Here is a 19,135-nt window from a genome sequence, read left to right on the forward strand (position 1 = left end):
TCCCTAGCGAATAGCTAACTGCCACATCTGTTTCTGTATAATGCTTGCTCAGCCTAGATAGCCATCCTATAAAAAAGAGCCATTTTAGAAGCTTGGGGTTGCAGTGCTCCCTTGCGTGGGTTGCCTGCAGTCCCTGCGCAGGTTTGCAATAAAACTTATAAAATTCACTTTGTGTCTGCTGTGGTCTGTCTCCTGGGATGTAACACATGGAGGCCCCAGCGAGATAGACCCTGTAAGACCCCTCCTCACGGAGTGGGCTGCAGCAGACGTTGGTAGCTGGCCAGCCTCCGGCAGTTGCCATTTGGAAACTGAATTTGGCTGGTTCAAAACATTTGGAGTCTCAAGACTGTTTGGTAAGGAAGCTTCCTCTTTGAATATTTGGAAACAGAGCTCTGGTTAGAAAAGGGTATAGTGGAGCAGGCGAGACGCCACCTGATTTCTCCCTACCCGATCGGTCAGGGAATGCAGGACGCTGCCTTCTCCCTTTGGTTTTGGTTTAGAAGTTTTGTTTGTTTTGTGTGCATATTTGGTTTGTTTGTCTGCTTTGCCCATTGCTTCCTCACAGGATTCCTTCGAGGGTCAAGGGCCATGGGTCAGGGGCAATCTGCTGCCCTAATGCCTCTTCAGTGCTTGCTCGATAACTTTTCTGATTTCTCTCGCAGGGCACGAGACTATGGGACTCCTATTGATTCCGCCACGTTGCGGACTCTTTGTGAACTAGAATGGCCAACTTAAGAGCAGACTGGCCAAACCAAGGATTGCTAGACCCATAGAAAACAGAGAGTTTAGTGTACTATCACCAGCACCCACCTGCAGGCAGGTGGCATGGTCAGTATGCAGCCCAGTATAGCAGCAGAGGTAGAGAAAGAAAAGGCAGCCAGGCTGCAGCTGGCTGCAGGAGAAGTGGCAGAGAAAAGGAAAAAAAAAAAAAGAAGTGGCAGGCTCCCCTCACAGTTTCAGGCACTTGCCCCTCCCCCTTGGGCACTGGGAATCTTTCTTAGCTAAGGGGCTGTGCCACTGCTTAGTGAGGCAAAAGATAACAGCGCTGTAAGTTAGAGGTTATCATCACCTTGCTACAGCCCCTGCCCTCCTCTGCTTTGGCTCCAGGGAATCCCCACCTCCTATCTGGAGCCAGACCCGAGGAGAAGATTTAGGGAATTATAGGGTTACTATGTCCCTGAGAAAATTGAGGACCTTATGTAAACTAGAATACCCCACTGTTAAGAAAATAAGTTTATAAAATTGTGTGTTTTTTTTTAGTTTACTACCCTGACCCTTATAATGACTTAATGTTGTAAAGCTCTATAGGTCAAAAAGAGGGTTAGCATCTCTTTGCCAGCTGGGAAGCCACGAAATAGTAACTACATTTTGACGATTCCTTATTTTTCTCTGAAAATCAGTAGTTCATTAGGAATAGTAGTTTATAATCTCTTATTGTAAATCGTACTAAATTTGTACTAATAGTAAAGCATATGGAATTGTATAGTCTGTCAAATACAAAGACTTCCTTTTTGTACCAAGGATCTGTTGTTGTAAAAAAAAAACACAAAAAAACATTTTCTATGTTAGAAATGTATATGTTATTTCAACAGTCTTTTGTTAATTCTCTTTTTCATTTGCTATTTCATAGCCTGTGATGTTAAAATTTTAGTTTAAATATTAGGGGATATATAATAATTCAGTAATTGTTAATTGTTCAATGTTAGGTCACAAAACCCAGAATAACAAATATTACTACTGATTGGCTTAATAGAAGAATTCTTAACATATAGGTAGAAAAGAGAACTCTAGAGACATAATCCTGAACCTCCACCTGATTTACCACCTACCACCACAGATCAAATCTTTTCTTTCCTCGGTCTAATAGGCTTCTTTAAATACAGGATTCCCAATTTTGTTCTCTTAGTCAAGCCCCTCAGTGAGATCTTCTGAGCATGGCTTTTAAGGTCTATAATGACCAAGGAAGTGACAGAAAAGGCAAATAAGGCCCAAAAGAAGTCAGGAAATACCAACTTTTGGTTCCAGCATCCTAAGGCGCTTCATAGCATTTCATCAAGGCCCTGCTCCAGAGTGGAAAGAAAGGTCATTGAACTGAAGCCTGACAGGCTTCCCGGCCCCACCAGTTGACACATCTGTGCTGTGGAAAGAGGGGCATGAGAAGGTAAGCTGCCCCCTTGCTCCATGGAGGGAGGGTTCAATCTCTTCTAGCCCTGCTCCAGCTACCTGTGACGTGACCTTGCCTAGCATGCTGGGAATTGCCACTGAAGGCCCAAGGACATCGTTCATGAGCCTAAGGTATTTCTTCCAAGTAGCAGATAAGCTAATCTCATTTCTTGTAAACACAAGGGCCATCTACTATGCCTTGCTTGAATATTTAAGTTTTATTTATCCCTCAAAGATCTCTACTGTGGGTATTGACAGTCTGATTTTATTGGTTTATTTAATGTTTAGTATCTCCTTTATTTCTCTTATCTCAATGCCCCATGCCTATTATAGGCTGGGACCTGCTGCTAATTCCAGCTAGAAGCAGTGGTCACTAGGACTTAAACTCTAACTGCAAAATGTAGAAATGTAACAACCTTTCCCTAAGTACTTGCAGGTTTTATAGGTTACTCAGCAAACTGTTCAAAGACTGTCCAAAAGGCACTTCTAGCAGTACACCACCCAAGGACTGACTCCCACGTGGACGGGTCCACACACCATGATCCTGACCACTCCCACTGCTGCCAAGGTAGAAGGCATACCCGCCTGGGGCCACCGCAGCCCGCTGAAGCTTGCAGTCCCAGCAGAGACCTTTGTGAACAGCGAAGACTGACCCCACCAACCCTTGTAAGCTAACCCTGAGAAGGACAGCATGCCCTGCTTCAGCCACAAACCAGAAGTTAACTGGTCCATGCATGGCTAATGCCTAGAGGAACTCACTAAGGACCTCCTTTTAATTAGACTTTGGGGAGGGAGGGAAACTAAGGTAAAGGAAAGCCAAGTAAGTCATCTTAAGGTTTGATGCATGTACTGCTATGAGTCATACAGAAAGGGGGTGTAGGTCCCTTGGCTGAGAGAGAAGTTACAAGGTAAATGAAAATTATATATGTGCTCATAGCTACCACTATAGAATAACCTATGAATATTGGTCATGTGTCCAATAGGCTACTTAGGAAAAGGACACCTCCAAAAAGCAATCTTTAAAAGAGGATTACTTATTGCTAACTTAGTCCTCGCTGAAGGTTAAGGTTTTTAGGAATTAAGAATTCTGATTAGTTGGAAAGGAACTGTATAGTTTTAATAAATAAAATAAAATAATAAAAGGTGTAGAGGTACTTTTGAAAAGAAAAGGAAAAAGTAAGTTGTTGTGAAAGCTGGTTATATATGAATAGTAAAGAAAGTTCATAAAAGTTGAAGGTTTATGTAAGTTGCAGAAGGTTTGTGCAAGTTGTAAGAAGTTAGTACAGAGAAGAAAAATGCAAGGCAGAAAGAAATTAGTCTGTAAAGCTTGTAGTACTAAGGGCACACTATCAGTGTGCCAACACATACTAGGGAGGACCCCTGATCTAATTAGCTTATAGCTACAGCTAAAGTAGAAAATTCTCATGAGCCCCAGCCTTATACCATTCTCCCCACTGATGAAGAATCAAGGGTTTGATTTATGCCCAAAAGAGATGGGGGAAATGTTAGGTTCAAGGAAGTGTGCTGTGGCTGCCAGAGTCTAACTCTTAGAAAAACAGGATGAGTCAGAGACCCTTATCAGAAGTTTATGTTTGAAACTCTCCACTGAGCTATACCCCCCCCCCCCCGTTGCTATGCTGTGCGCGACCTCCCTAGCGAATAGCTAACTGCCACATCTGTTTCTGTATAATGCTTGCTCAGCCTAGATAGCCACCCTATAAAAAGGAGCCATTTTATGCCTGACCTGTGGTGGCGCAGTGGATAAAGCATCGACCTGGAAATGCTAAGGTCGCCGGTTCGAAACCCTGGGCTTGCCTGGTCAAGGCACATATGGGAGTTGATGCTTCCAGCTCCTCCCCCCTGTCTCTCTCTCCTCTCTCTTTCTCTCTCTCTCTCTCTCTCTCTCTCTCTCTTGCCCCCTCTCTCTCCTCTCTAAAATGAATAAATAAAATAAAATTAAAATTAAAAAAAAAAGGAGCCATTTTAGAAGCTTGGGGCTGCAGTGCTCCCTTGCGTGGGTTGCCTGCAGTCCCTGCGCAGGTTTGCAATAAAACTTACAAAATTCACTTTGGGTTTGCTGTGGTCTGTCTCCTGGGATGTAACATAGAGCACCTCCTAGTTTCAACCAAAAAACAAACAAACTAAAATGCTGGTACTATAGCATACTTAATGGCCCCTTTGATCTTCAAAAGCTAAACGGGAGATTTTCCTTCCTTGAGTTCGGTAGATGCAATCTTCTAATCAAAAAGGAAATGTAAATCAGCAAGGTTTTTTACTCTATTTGACATTCCTGTTTACAAAGGACAGAATTCCATGCTGGGCAAACAAACCAGTGGTTCCCCTAATGCTAATTTACTCTACATAATGTGGACCGAGATTTCTTTGATTTGATGTAAAGCAAAAACTAGAGCCAAAACCCAAAACTCCCGTGTCTTGCTAAATGGCCATTTTGAGTTTTCTAGTTCACATAGTAAGATGGAAAACTTTTTGGAATAGGCTGCTCTTCCTTTGCCATCAAAGGAAGAGAAATAATATTCTCCTATAGCAAAATGCCTGAACAAACATGGTTCCCATCTATCAGAAAACCGGACATTAAAGTGTGCAGCTCACCACGCCCTATGCACCACGACATCAACTGTCTCTGGGGCTTTGGTGAGGCTTCCCCTGTGTGATGTCCCATCATGTGAACTCACAGTATTTTTTTCGGCCTTGCCCTTCCCCTGTTCTAAGGGTCACTGGGCACGCATTAGAGCAGGCAGTGGTCCAGCAGGGCACATCTGGACTGGGGCTGAACAGACCTGGGTTTAAGTTCTGGGTCTGTCACCACCTATCTGTGCATCAGGTGGCAGGTCACTCCCTCTCTGAGCCAGTTCCTCTCACCTGTAAGTAGGGATAAATAATATTTATTCTGTTTATTTCTCAAAACTGCTTAAGAATCAAAATGGGACATTATACCTGAATTAATGTTCTGTATTTGTGCTTATTTCCCTTTTCACTATGAGAGCCCTGCCTTCTCACTGGGTTAAGGTTGTTGGCACCAGGGGCTGGGGGTTGTCCTTCCTTCCCTGCCCTAGTCCTCTGTCCTCTGCTGTAGACAGCACAGCCAATAAGTATGTCTTAAATAAATAACCGAGCCTCTAAAAGCACCCTTAGTCAACACAGATTAACACTAGATATTAATTTTTAGAAGTAACAGTAGTAAATTAGAACCGAAACCTGTGGAAAAGCTTCTTGCATTGGAGCACATTACTGAATGATTTCAGGGCTCTCCTCTCACTCAGCTGTAAGGCTTACCTGTGGTTGTTTAGGTGGAGAAAGGGTTACTGAGTACCTCAGTTATGTCTTGAAGTAAAACAAAAATATATATACAATATTTTTAAATGAAGTGCCATTTCACCATACCCATGATATATTGAAAAGAAAGAGTTCAACATTCCTTATTGATTTGCTTGACTCAACAGAACTTCGCTTTCCTCATCCATTTGCTCACTCATTAAGTCTACAGATATTTACTGAGTACTTACTAAGCTGGAGAAATACAGTGGTGGACTCACCGCCTATTTAAAATAGTAGGACAGAACCCTGTTTGTCATTGAAAATATGTTAACTTCTTATTTCCAGATTCAGTTGCTAGAAGATATTGCAAAGTGCATTCCAAGCCTATAGAATTCTATGATAAACTCACAAAAGATTCAATAACCTAGGGATGTCTACTATTAAAAAATATAGTCTTCAATAATTGAAGAAAATGAATTCCTGACTTCTATCTGTAAAAGAACTAGTACTCAGATTGGTCACCATATTTCATGCATCATATTTCATTATCAAGCACCAGTTGATAATGGCATGATGTCTATAGTCACAATTTTAGACCTTCCTCAGACATGTGAAATCTTCATGGTGCTTTTCTTTTCTGAATAATGAGATGGAGTATTTTGGTTCTGAGAAATAGTATAGCAGAGTGTCTAAGGGTAAGGGTTCTGGAATCCAACTGCACTCAATGCCTGATGCTACCAATCACTGTGTAAGCATAGGCAAATTATTTAACTTCCCTATGCCTTAGCTTTCTTATTAATAAAATAGTACAGATAATAATAGTACTTACCTCATAGTGTGATTGAGAGGATTAATCAAATATATTGCTCACAAAAACTAGGGGATATTTCAAAAATAAATATGAAGCTATAAAATATCCCCTAATTTTTGTGAGCAGTATATATGTGTGTGTGTGTGTGTGTGTGTGTGTGTGTGTGTGTGTGTAACCATGTGTATGTGTGTATGCTTGGAAGTATGTCTTTGATAAATGGTAAGGTCCTCCTAATAAGGGCAAGCTATGAAAGCATGTCAGTGAGCTCTTTCCCTATCTTGGCTTGCCGCGTGTTACATCAGTCTCCAGGACATCACATTGTTGCGTATTGTGCTTCCCGCTGATGCACCCCAAGGGGCCCTTCCCTCCCCAGAGCTTAAGTTATTTTAAGGTTACAAGTTGTCTCGTGATGCACTAAGGGGCCTGAAAAAATTAACACATCTTAAAAAAACCATTATTATTTTATTTTATTACGACTTAGGCATCATAGAGAATGTGTCTGAACTGCCATTTAGGAAATGAGATTAAGAAACGTCAGTGTTTCCGCATGATGAAATGTTTTTAGAACTGCCAACAAATGATGAGGAAGATAAAACTGGGGGACTTAAAGTACTCCAGACCTTCAGAAACAGCTGTAATGTCTAACCTCCACAAATTTCCATTCTTAAACGTGCACAGAAGCAATATCACACACTACAGGAAAGATTGATGTTTTAAGTGGAACCTAGAAAATATAAAGGGTTTTGAAACAAATTAGACCAAATGAATATGGCTTTGGCTAAGAAAAATGTTTCTGAACCAACTGTTTGAAGAGACAACCTAATAACATATACATACAAGATGGAATCCGAAAATGTGGCTCTTGCAAAAGCATTAATTACACTGCACCATTTGCACCTGTAATGACTATCTTAAAATACACCCTCCCTTCCCTTTATAGATGGAAAAATTGTACATTGAAACAAATGGGAGGTTATGTTTTGCCAAATTATGAGCATGGAAAGCTGTGATACTTTACAGAAACAAATCTAATGGTTGAAACAGAACATGATACTGAAGGACCTCATTGTCCTGAGCTTGTGCGCTAAGAAGCTCAGTTGTGTTTTGTGGTACAGGTCAACACACAGGAACAAAATGAGTGGGAAGTGCTCCTTCATCAGTAACCATCTGCACACAAAACATGTACCCCTCTCCTCCCCATTTGACAGAAACGTCACACAGACAATGAGTACGGAACTCTTGTTATTGTTCAGACAACAGATGCCAGGTTAGAAATGGATGCAGAGAGGAAGGGGAGGGTGGTCTCATAAGCATATGCCAGGATATTTGCTGGCTTTAATGGACCATATTTGATTACTGACTGGGACAACTTCAAACAAAATAAAATCAAATCCCCATTTAATGAAGAGCCTCATATTCAGTATAGTATTCAATCAAAAAATTACTAAAATTAGAGCATGTTTCTAGCACAATTAACATCCTTTGCACACATAATAAAATATTCAATAACTGGCCATTTTGCCTGTTGAGGAGGTGAATAAAAGCATTGCTATTAATCAGTTAGCAATTATTTATTTGCTACTTTATTTTAAGTAGCCAGTTAAATTGAAATTGCACATGTTCTTATTTAGGTTTAATTTAATTCTTTTAAACAGAACAATTATTGCCAATTTATATGCCATTAAATCTTTCATGCATATGAACAGCAAAGTTAATTTTTATTTAAGTGTAAAGTTTTTAATGCCTCTTTAAGAACTATAAAATTGACAATTGTTTCCAAGGATTTCTGAATTCTTTGCTCGTCTTATCTTTATAGTAACAGCTTTTAAGTAAATAAAATGAAAAAAGACCCCAAAGGATTAAAACATCACTTTTGCAAGTGTATGAAACAAAATGATCCCTCAGGTATTTCATTTAATAATAATAAAAAAAGATGATTTAATAAACTGCAGGCCAAAGACTGTCTACGGAAGTACACTAAACCGAAGGGGCTGGATTGTTACCTAGTAAATTTTATTTACAGCAATTATATAATTTGGACAATTCCAACTAAAGTCCTTTCTTTTCTTTTTTTCTTTTTTACAGCAAATTTGGGGCTGCACAATAACCAGATATTTGTGCCACCAAGATATTAAATTTGTTAGTAACAGTCATGATTCAAGGAAAATCTGAGTTACATGAAAATAAATGATCTAAAGATGTGATTACAACATAAAATTTTAGTACCTCACATCCATTAAGATGATCTTATGTAAAATAAAGTCTGCATCTTCACAAAGGAAATGCTGTATGACGTGGTATTTAAAACCATAACTCCTTCCATTGAGGGAGAGGGTACAGTGCTCCTGCCGGACTAGAGAGGCTCTATTGTTCTTTTCATTCACTAGAAATAAGGATGAAGAGTCAGGGGCCCAGATTTAGAAAACTTCCAGGTGTTGTACTTTCTATAGGTAGAATTATTTTGTATTTTAAGTGCCAGATATTAGCAGCATTGGAATTTCAACGTAGCTGTGATGTCATGGGAAAAGCAATGGGCAGGTTTTGACCCATGGGTCCTAGTCAGATTTTGCCACTGACTAAGCTGAGCGAACTTGAGTGAGTCTTAAACCACTCTAGGCCCTGGGATCCTCATTTGTACAATAAGGGGAATAGATTGAACTTTAAGAGCCCCTAAAAATACACGATATTAGTAGCTGGGTTGGAACTGTCATGTGAAACTTGGCAATCTATAGTAAGTATTGGGAAAAGCATTTGTTTTCAATTCAATACGTTAAAAGTTATAGTTATCAAAGCTTGCTATGTTTTCAAACTTGTCACAGAATGGAAATAAACAGTAAAGGCCATGAATTAAACTCTCCCTTTAGGAATTTGGTAATAAACTTCTTATGATGACCTCATGGGCTTGCAGGTGATATAATTTTAAATTACACTTGGTAGGATTTCAAACTCACTATTTATTTACTTAATTTAACATAGTAATGCCTCCCTGTTTTGAAATAAGCTAGAAAGGAACTGGTTGTTCTCTGAGGGCAATAAACCCCAGAAGTCACTGTGGCTGTGGCGTTTCTGGCGGGGACTCTGCATTTAATAGACACAATTCATGCCCTCGCATACTCTGTAATTTCTTCTCTGACTGCTCATCTGTTATTATGGCAGCATGCCTGCTCTGAGCAGTGCACCAGGGTTTAACTACAGCAGAATCTGTGAGCAAATGAATGAACATAAAACACAAATGACTAATACCTATCACAAAAAGTCACGTCTCTGATATAACTATTCCCATGTGATCCAAAAATAAATAACTAAAATGCTCGTGGCTATCCCAGTACTGTGTGAAGCCCTGAGAATAAGATATGTAGTATAATATATTTGAAGAGGTTGGCCAACGATCTAATAAAGACAATAGAATCAACATGGATGAATGTTGCTAGAAACCAAAAGAAATGAAAGTTGACTCCTGGAAACTCTCAGATGTTCTTAATAATACTAGAATATTAGACCTAGCCTCAAGTGGTGTCTTTATACCCCCAATAAGAACAAAAAAATTTTTTTTACACTTATGGGAGAGAGTTGTCTATCCTCTCTGCTTAACTATAAATTTCCAACGTGTTGTACAGAACAGTCTGGGAAATTTGATGGGTGATGGAAATGCTGAGGTTTGCTCCATACGCACTATCCATTTTGGTTATTCAGTACTGCTACTTAAGTCCTGGAAAGCATCATTCAATAATTCACCTGATTCTTGTACTGTTAATCTGAAACCATATATATGGAAGCATTTTACAGGAAAAAAATATATATCACCGCAAAATAAAAATGCAGATTATTTTACTGAACCCCTTTCTTTCAAGCAATTCTGAATATTCAATTTAATTTATAATTCTTCATCATCTCCATCCTCTGCCCAGTGATCTATGGCACAAGGTGGTTCATTAGAGAGAATATGGGATCTACTGTGATGGCTATAGTTCCCAGGTGATAAGAGGAAGACATCTGCAGACCTCAATGAATAAAACGTGTCTGTTTCCCAGGAGAGGCGTGAGGAATATAGGCTACCAAGACCCTGCTGCCCTGAGTAAAATACAACTAATGTTTATTCTGAGGGCACAGATTCCTTTAAATGTTTATATGACTTTAATAAAATTTATAATTTTACATGCATCTGTACTCTGGCCTCAGTTTAGTTCATATTCAAATAGTTATATCTTTGATATTTGTTAAAAAGTAAAATTGAATCTTTTATTAGATCAGCCTTTGATCATCTATCTAGTTACTTATAATTAGAGGCTCAGACTCTGCCTCTTAGTAATATACAACTCTCAAAGCCTCAGTTCCTTATCTGAAAAATGGGGATAATAATGCCTCTCTAAGAGGCTCTTATAAGGTTAATGAGACCATGTATATCTATAAAGCAAATAGTTCTACAAATAGTAGCTAATTATATTTGAACATTCTTGTAAACAAGACTATACACAGATATAAACACATATACTAGGTATTGTACTGCAGCTCTCTGTTTTTGTTTTGTTTTGTTTTTTTAACATATAAGGTTTCAGAAGGCCCCAAGACTGAAGAGGTTATTTCTAATGCTTCAGGAATTACATTGATCTCTTTCTTCATGAGCGCCGAGGGTCAATAAGGCTAGTTCTGGAGTGGGGTTTAAGGATTATCATGTGAAGATCCTCTTGCCACTCTTGATCCATTCACTACAGTCAATGCAGCTTCAATTTCCATTAAGAAAAATGTTTTCTCTAATCCATAGACATTGAACTATGGCTTGACTTTGGTGAGATCCAAGGAGTAATTGCTTTGAGGTGGTTCTAGTAACATCAAAACACAAGAGTAGGGCTTGAGTGATTTGGCAGGCAGCTTTTAAACATGTTGTCTATAAAAGCAAGAAGAATAAAAGATTTTTCCTGGTTTTAAGGCAAGATTTTGACTAATTTTTTGAACCACCACTCCCAGAATGCCTTCTACCTTACAGAAATGAAAGCGTACTTAAACCTTACTTTGAGACTCTGATATCAATTTGTCCACTTGATGGCTCATAACCTACCAGATCCAAGCAATAATACACCCAGGCAAGCTTTCCAAGACTTAAGTGAGACAGAGAAAGGAGTTAATAATCGACACTCACACGAAGAATATTTTTGAGGCATTATTTGGCCTAATGCTTTAGTTCTGTGTTCCTTTGTAGTGAACTGTCTTCCTAATGTTCAATGTTTAACCCATTCCAACCCTGGTGATTATCATCTATCATTAAATATTTCCCAGGCAAATCAATCTAAGGAAAAGAGCCTTTAAAGACCTCTGAATCAGAAGGCCAAGGCTCTACCCATAGTTTTTATTTTTGTAAGTATTATTCTTTATTTTGAAATATATTGAGTGTAGTTACATTGTCCTTGGGTAAAGAACAAGGTGGAAGTCGAGTCCCTGAGCATCAACTCAAAGAAGAAAAGCTAAACTCTGGGGAAATTAGGTTACTTAATGGATCCTTGCCTTGGTTTCTTCATCTTAAAGTACAGACAAGAATACCTATCCATCGCAAAAGATCTTTCCTTTCTGATGTCCCATTTCTATAAATAAAACTGCTGCTATTTATTACCAAGGAGACTATAACTCCATCAGATTAGAGCTATAAGAAAAACATGGTTGCAAGCAGTCAGACTGCCTGACTTTTCTGCTCTACCCTCACTATATATAATAAATGGGTATATATTGTATAACCTTTAAAATAGGATCATTACTGTCCACCTACCAGAGCTGCCATAGGATTGAGATAATGCATGTAGTATTTAACACAGTGATGAGTTTATGATAAGCACTCTGTAAATGCTAGTTATTGTTATTAGAACTTTAAATTAGTCTTTGGCTTCCCTTGTTCATATCTAATCTGTCACCAAGCCCTGTCAATTCTTCCATTTTATATCTATATAGCTCTATCTGTATCTATACTATACCTATATCCATCTAGATCTAGATCTCTCTACTAATTATGAATTAGCTGTTGCAGAATTGAGTAGAAGACTGCTAAGAAGGAGTAGATACTGGTTTTCTCCAAGGAGAAAAAGAGGGCAATGGACTGCAGAAGAGGAACAAGAAAACTATAAAGTTTTATGTCTTTAAAACATATATATCTGAAACAAATATGGTAGTAGAGTTATAAGTATTTTCCCTGTCCTGTAGATTAGAATTTTGTCAAAATTTAAAAAGACAGCATCAATAGTAACATAACAAATATGGCCTCACAGCACTATGACATTAGACAAGTTACTTAATCTTTGTTAGCTTCTTTTTCTTATGTATAAAATGGGGATGGGTAACTGTACCCTTTCCCAGGATTACAGGGAAAAACTAAGTGAAATTGCAGACGGACCTATAAAAAGAGATATTGTTATAGTTGTTATCATCATTGGAATTTTACCATCTAGTAGTTTCTCTGTCCCCTGTGTGTTTATCTTCTAATTTAAACTGAACCAGCTTCCAGAATAATGTTCCTTAAACCCAGCTTTCTCTCACTGCCCTCCCTCCCCAAGAGCCCGCATTCTCCCCTCCTGGAAAATCCAACCTAGGTGTCAGGGGTGGCTGGCTGCCTGGAGTTTTCCTGAGCCCCACTTTGGCCCTCAGCATTATGGCTACACCTTACTGACATCACTTGGACTGAATTTGAGATCCCCTATAAAGCATATGAGCTTAACTCAACTCACTATTCTCAGTGAAGAAACGATGGAAAGAAGAAAGGAAGAAAAAGACTCAGGACCAGGCTCACATTCTGTCTTCCAAAGGAGTCCTCGCTGTGATTGTAATCCTGGATAAGTTATTAGAGTTTGGTCAATGCCCTGTCAATGGTATGAGCTTGTTTCACTACATGAAAGCCCCTATAATCAGGTCCCTACTCAGACCACTTTTCCTACACTGAGGACAGATCCTCTGCCATAAAGCAGGGCTCCTTTATCTGCAATACACGTCACTCTAATTCCATTCTTTTTTTCCCAGAATCTACCTTGCCCCCAGAATCCCACCTGCCCAAGTTCTAGGACTTCCAATAAACTTTTTTCAATATATTTTACTTCTAACTAAAAAAAAAATCTAGCACATATTAACTTATAAACAGCCAGACCCTGTTCTCAGTACTTTACATATTTTGTATATGTTAATTTAATTTAACATCACAATAACTCTGTAGGTAACCTTTATTATTATCTCATTGTTAATGATGAGGAAACTGAAGCACAGAGAGATTAAGTGGACTTGGCCAAGGTCTTACAACTGGTAAGAGAGATAATTTGAACCCGATGGTCTGTTTCAGACTCTATGGACTTCACCACCACACTAACATCTCTTGCTGATCAATAGCATTTAATAACTTCTATACTCTGTCCTACCATTTATATTTTCATTAAAACTGGGTAATATTGATAAAAGACTTAAATGTAAGTCGTGAAACCATAAGCATCTTAGAAGAAAACATAGGCAGTAAGCTCTCCGATATCTCTCGCAGCAATATATTTACCGACTTATCTCCACGGGCAAGTGAAATAAAAGACAGGATAAACAAATGGGATTATATCAAACTAAAAAGTTTTTGCACAGCTAATGACAATAAGAACAGAATAAAAAGACAAACTACACAATGGGCAAACATATTCGACAATACGTCTGATAAGGGGTTAATAACCAAAATTTATAAAGAACTTGTAAAACTCAACACCAGGAAGATAAACAATCCAATCAAAAATGGGCAAAAGAGATGAATAGACACTTCTCCAAAGAGGACATACAGATGGCCAATAGGCATATGAAAAAATGCTCAACATCACTAATCATTAATGAAATGCAAATTAAAACCACAATGAGATATCACCTCACACCAGTCAGAATGGCGCTCATCAACAAAACAACACAGAATAAGTGCTGGCGAGAATGTGGAAAAAAGGGAACCCTCCTGCACTGCTGGTGGGAATGCAGACTGGTGCAGCCACTGTGGAAAACAGTATGGAGATTCCTCAAAAAGTTAAAAATCGAACTGCTTTTTGATCCAGCTATCCCACTTTTAGGAATATACCCCAAGAACACCATAGCACTGTTCCAAAAGGAGAAATGCACCCCCATGTTTATGGCAGCATTGTTCACAATAGCCAAGATCTGGAAACAGCCCAAGTGTCTGTCAGTGAACAAGTGGATTAAAAAGCTTTGGTGCATATATACTATGGAATACTACTCAGCCATAAGAAATGATGACATCGGATCATTTACAACAACATGGATGGACCTTGATAACATTATACTGAGTGAAATAAGTAAATCAGAAAAAAACTAAGAACTATACATAAATGGGACATAAAAATGAGACTCAGAGACATGGACAAGAATGTGATGGTAACGGGTGGAGGGTCACAAAGAAAACCAGATAGAAGGTGATGGAAGACAATTTGACTTTGGGTGAGGGATATGCAACATAATCAAATGTCAAAATAATCTGGAGATGTTTTCTCTGAACATATGTACCCTGATCTATCAATGTCACCCCATTAAAATTAATAAAAAGGAAAACTGGGTAATATTGCACAATTTTATTTTTCTTATAGTTTTGGTAGCTCATAGAAAAAAGTTAATGCCTCAGCAATACTGGTAATTAGAAATGGAATCTTTACATAGTTAGATATATAAGTCTTGGAAGGTAGACTTCTACTAGCTCAGGCAGGATTCTATTGTCAGAATGTACCTTACTGATATTTATAGCAATCTTGGGAGATAGGCAGGCTGGTTTATTGAACTGGTGAGAAAAAGTGAGATGCAAAGGAGTTAAGTGACTTATTCTAAATTGTACACTAAACAGCAGTGCCTGGACCCAAGCAAGACCACCTGACTCCAAGTTATAGCACTTTTCTCTACCAGCCTTTCTAGGATTTCCCCAACAGGGAGTCACAGCCGTGGAGACACTTGAACTACGGACAGGAAATAAACAGCCCAAGGAAAGCAAATGCCTTTATAAATACCTCTCCTTGTGTTCTGCATACTTTTTAATTAAAAAAAAATGAATGTGGCCTGACCAGGTGGTGGCGCAGTGGATAGAGCATTGGACTGGGATGTGGAAGGACCCAGGTTTGAGACCCCGAGGTCGCCAGCTTGAGCGTGGGCTCATCTGGCTTGAGCAAAGAGCTCACCAGCTTGGACTCAGGGTCGCTGGCTCCAGCAAGGGGTTACTCAGTCTGCTGAAGGCCCGCGGTCAAGGCACATATGAGAAAGCAATCAATGAACAACTAAGAAGTCACAACGCGCAACGAAAAACTAATGATTGATGCTTCTCATCTCTCCGTTCCGGTCTGTCTATCCCTGTCTATCCCTCTCTCTGACTCTGTCTCTGTGTAAAAAAAAAAAAAAATGAATGTGGCCATAAAGCCTGGCTTCAAGCTGTCCTTAGATGCGTGGGGACCTGTATCACACACATTACAAGGTGCTCATTAGGAGAGCCTGTCCTTACTCTCACTTGGGAAGGTACCAGTATTTAACAATACATTTCAGAAACATCTGTTATCTCACACACGCTGTTTCTTTACCTGTTATTCGTGCCACTGTCCTGGGTACAGAGGTTGTCCTTGCCGGCCACCCAAGCTGCTTTTCTGCTTGCTTCCTCCTCTGTCTCGCTCAAGCTTTCCTCCTCTAAGCTGTCAGGCTCCATACTGTTGTCCTGGATTCGGTCTTCAAGGTCAGACGAGGGATTAATCTCTTCAGTGAGGCTTTCTGAATCAGCTTCCAGGGAGTCTTTTGACATCTGATGTAAGTCTTCTTTCTTAAAAGGGGATTCTGTGGACTGACCCTTTAGGTTGGCATGATGAACAGGAGAATGAATAGACAGCTTGGGAATTAATTTACTATGACTCATCTTGAAAACAAATACAAAAATGAACACGGATATTCTTGATAGGAGCAGTTGGTGAATATTTAAAGTTGTTCACAAAGCATCACCTAAAGAAATTATATTTATGTTACTCTGTGACTATGGAAATCTCTTTTAATTCCAATGTTAATCAAAAATTTAAATTAAGACAAGACTTTGTTATATTATCTGCAGGCTTTGGTGTGCACCCTTTTGTGTGTGTGAGAAAGGCCTATTGGAAAAATTATCGTGCTTTTCCTACTACAGGAACACATCTGATGAAGCTCTTCTAACCAGCCTGAGTAATCAGGGGCAGCTTCATGGAGGAAGTCAAATGCTTGCACTTCCAAGGGCCTGTGACAGACAAGCCTGGACAAGCCAAGTGGTAATTATGAAAGGGACTTTGATGGCCTTATTTCAAATACTCAGGGCACTGATCCAAATATGCCATTGTTCAGTTGTATTCATGGATAGAGTAAAACAGGTTCATGGTCTACCTTGTGGATAGGCGGTAGAGAGGGCAAGAGTGTGGTTTCCATAGTCAGAAGTGTAAAGAGGGAAGCTGTTTTGCTCCTAGACCTACATGAGCTGGCTTCATCATTGGGAAGATTTTTTGATATCCAGGTTGCTACTAGATAAGAATATGTTATTTAGGGGGTTATTACATGGAGATCAACCTCAGCACAGTATATATACGTATGTATGTATATGTGTGTGTATTGATATATATATTGATATATATATATGATTAAAACTGTTCAGCGGAAGATTTGGCAGCCATGTGAATTCTGCTAGTGAGCATTCATAACAGAGACAGGATGTCCCCTACCTGAAAGGGATGCACGCTGTCCTGGCGAGTGCTGGGAGATTGGCCTGAATAACAGCTGGGATCTCTTCTAACTCGCTGAAGAGTGTCATTCCAAGTGAGCCTTCCCTGTCTCAAAAGGCTGTTATACAGACCCGTGAGACGGGTTATGGAAAGGGTACTTTGAGTTCATATTAGATTGAAAGGAGATGATGTTTGGATTGCACTTCCTTTCATCTCAATGTAGCATTTCTCTTTGCTCTGTCTCCTCTCTGCCTTTATGGCATCTTTTTTCTGTAGGTCAGATAACAGGAACCTCTAGCATCAGAGATTATAGTAGAATTTCTTTTAAGTGCTTGCTCTTGTTTTTTATTTATTTATTGTGGCAGATCTTAATTTTATTTATTTCTTTAGGTCCTAATTTTAATTAAACAACATGACCTTATTCTTACTCCTAGCGTTGCTGACGGTGACTTTGTTGCTAACGTTCCTAAGGAACATTACCAATTCCTTGGAGGAAAGCACCTAACAAACCAAACAGACAAAAGGTAACATTCATATTTAAATATTATTGTCTAACTGTACAGACAAGACTGGGTTGCTATACAAAGCCTCTGATTTTAAAAGTACATCTATATCATTCTATTGTATTCTGTTAATCTTGGTAAGCTGACTAACTCTTGCTTTTTAGTCTATTTTTACGAACCAGCAAATCTATCAAGTAACAAAGTTTAAAACACCCGTTTTACTATTAAGACTTCAAGTTACTGTACTTGAGGTCTTCAAGAAAAAACTTAATCATTCTATTTCAATTTGGAAATGCTTTCACGAAATTATTTAGTCTCTTCAACTTCTTTTCTTAAACGAGACAGGTCAGCGTCTCCTGGAGTTACAATAACAAATGTCCATAGACGATAATACTTTTTTTTGCTAACAGATTAATGAGGTTTGGGAGGGCACGAAGACGGCAACGCCAGATACCACAACAGCTGGGTCTTCCGTGGACGCTGACTGTATAAAAGCATGGGCCTCAACAAGTTGAAGCCGATAGCTTCACTAAATGAGAAAGTGGGCATTTTCAAATGTCACGAAGGTGGCTCCCTGGTGGCACAACAGTTTTCCACTGGTATCTGTGAGTAAACGAGACCCACAGGGACACCTAGGCACTAAGAAACGGCCAATTCCCTAGGGAACTAACCTTGGGTCTGTCCACTAGTCCTGGGAGGAATGAATGACCTGCGGTGGGTGACAGGGAACCAGCTTGCGCTCCCCAAGGTGGATGGTGGAGAAAAAATCGGTCCGTTTAGGAGCAGGCCAGAAGCTGCCCGCAGGAGCGTTGGGGTTTGTTTTCTCCCTCTGCCTTTTCTCTGATGGACAAGACTGGGCAGCAAGGGGCGGTTTAAGGCCCAGTAAGTGTCACGGGTCCGGGGTCGGTGCCCTGGACTGGTCTTAATCGGCCGAGGACCGCGCAGCTTTGGGAGTCTGGGCACCAAAGCCCTTCCAGGTCCGGCCCGCCGGCACCCCGCCCACGGGTCCCCGGGCCCGGGTCCTGAATGCTGTCGGGGCAGGCTCCTTTGGGTTCTCCCCGGTCCGGATCCAGTTCCCTCTCGAGGCTTCCTACTGTCCCCACCTCCCGTCCCAGAGCTCCCTGCCTCCCCACCCCCAACCTCCGCCCCCGCCCCAGGCGCGCCGCCTACCCCGTTCCGGGTGCAACCGCCAGTCACCTGCCGGGCGGTCCTCAGCCCCCGCGGCCCCGCGGCCCCGCATCTTCCCGCGTCGCCGCAGCCGCGCCGGCCCGCCGTGCGCCGCCCCTGGTTCCGGCCCGTCCGCCGCGTCGCCAGCGCTGCCCTGGAGACCGAGGCCCCGCGTGGCCCGGGCTCGGGCCGCCATGGGCAGGGCCGCACCGTGAGGGAGGGGCGGCTGCGGTGGCCTCCACGTCGGGTGACACCTGCTGCTCGGGCGAGAAGGTGGGACGGTTGTGCTGACGGCGTCAGGGGCAGATCCAGACCCGCGGAGCGCTGGGCGAGGCGGCTCTCGGGCCACCCTGACTTTCCAAAGTTGGAAAGCAAGGAAATGCAGGCCACCAAGTGGGAGGACATTATTTGCCACAAATACTGCCAAGAATACGTGAATAACTCCTACAAATCAAGAGAAAAGAATCTAATTAAAGAATGGGCAAATGACCTGAACAGCAGTTTCA

The 19,135-nt window shown here is 40.6% G+C and overlaps 1 protein-coding gene across 2 annotated transcripts in view; it reads right to left on the reverse strand.

Annotated features, from left to right (window-relative positions):
• The window catches only part of JHY (junctional cadherin complex regulator), an 82,846-nt gene extending 64,137 nt beyond the window's left edge, over positions 1–18,709 (reverse strand). For both annotated transcript variants that reach the window (XM_066366482.1, XM_066366481.1), the window contains exons 1-2: positions 18,660–18,709; positions 15,811–16,219 (exon numbers count right to left, since the gene is read on the reverse strand). In XM_066366482.1, coding sequence (XP_066222579.1) covers positions 15,811–16,136 — 326 coding nt within the window. In that variant the 5' untranslated portion in view covers positions 16,137–16,219; positions 18,660–18,709. The remainder of the gene's footprint in view (positions 1–15,810; positions 16,220–18,659) is intronic.
• Between the last annotated feature and the right edge of the window lie 426 nt (positions 18,710–19,135).

Source organism: Saccopteryx leptura, chromosome 2 (assembly GCF_036850995.1).
Source record: "Saccopteryx leptura isolate mSacLep1 chromosome 2, mSacLep1_pri_phased_curated, whole genome shotgun sequence".
NCBI classification, from domain to species: Eukaryota; Metazoa; Chordata; class Mammalia; order Chiroptera; family Emballonuridae; genus Saccopteryx; species Saccopteryx leptura.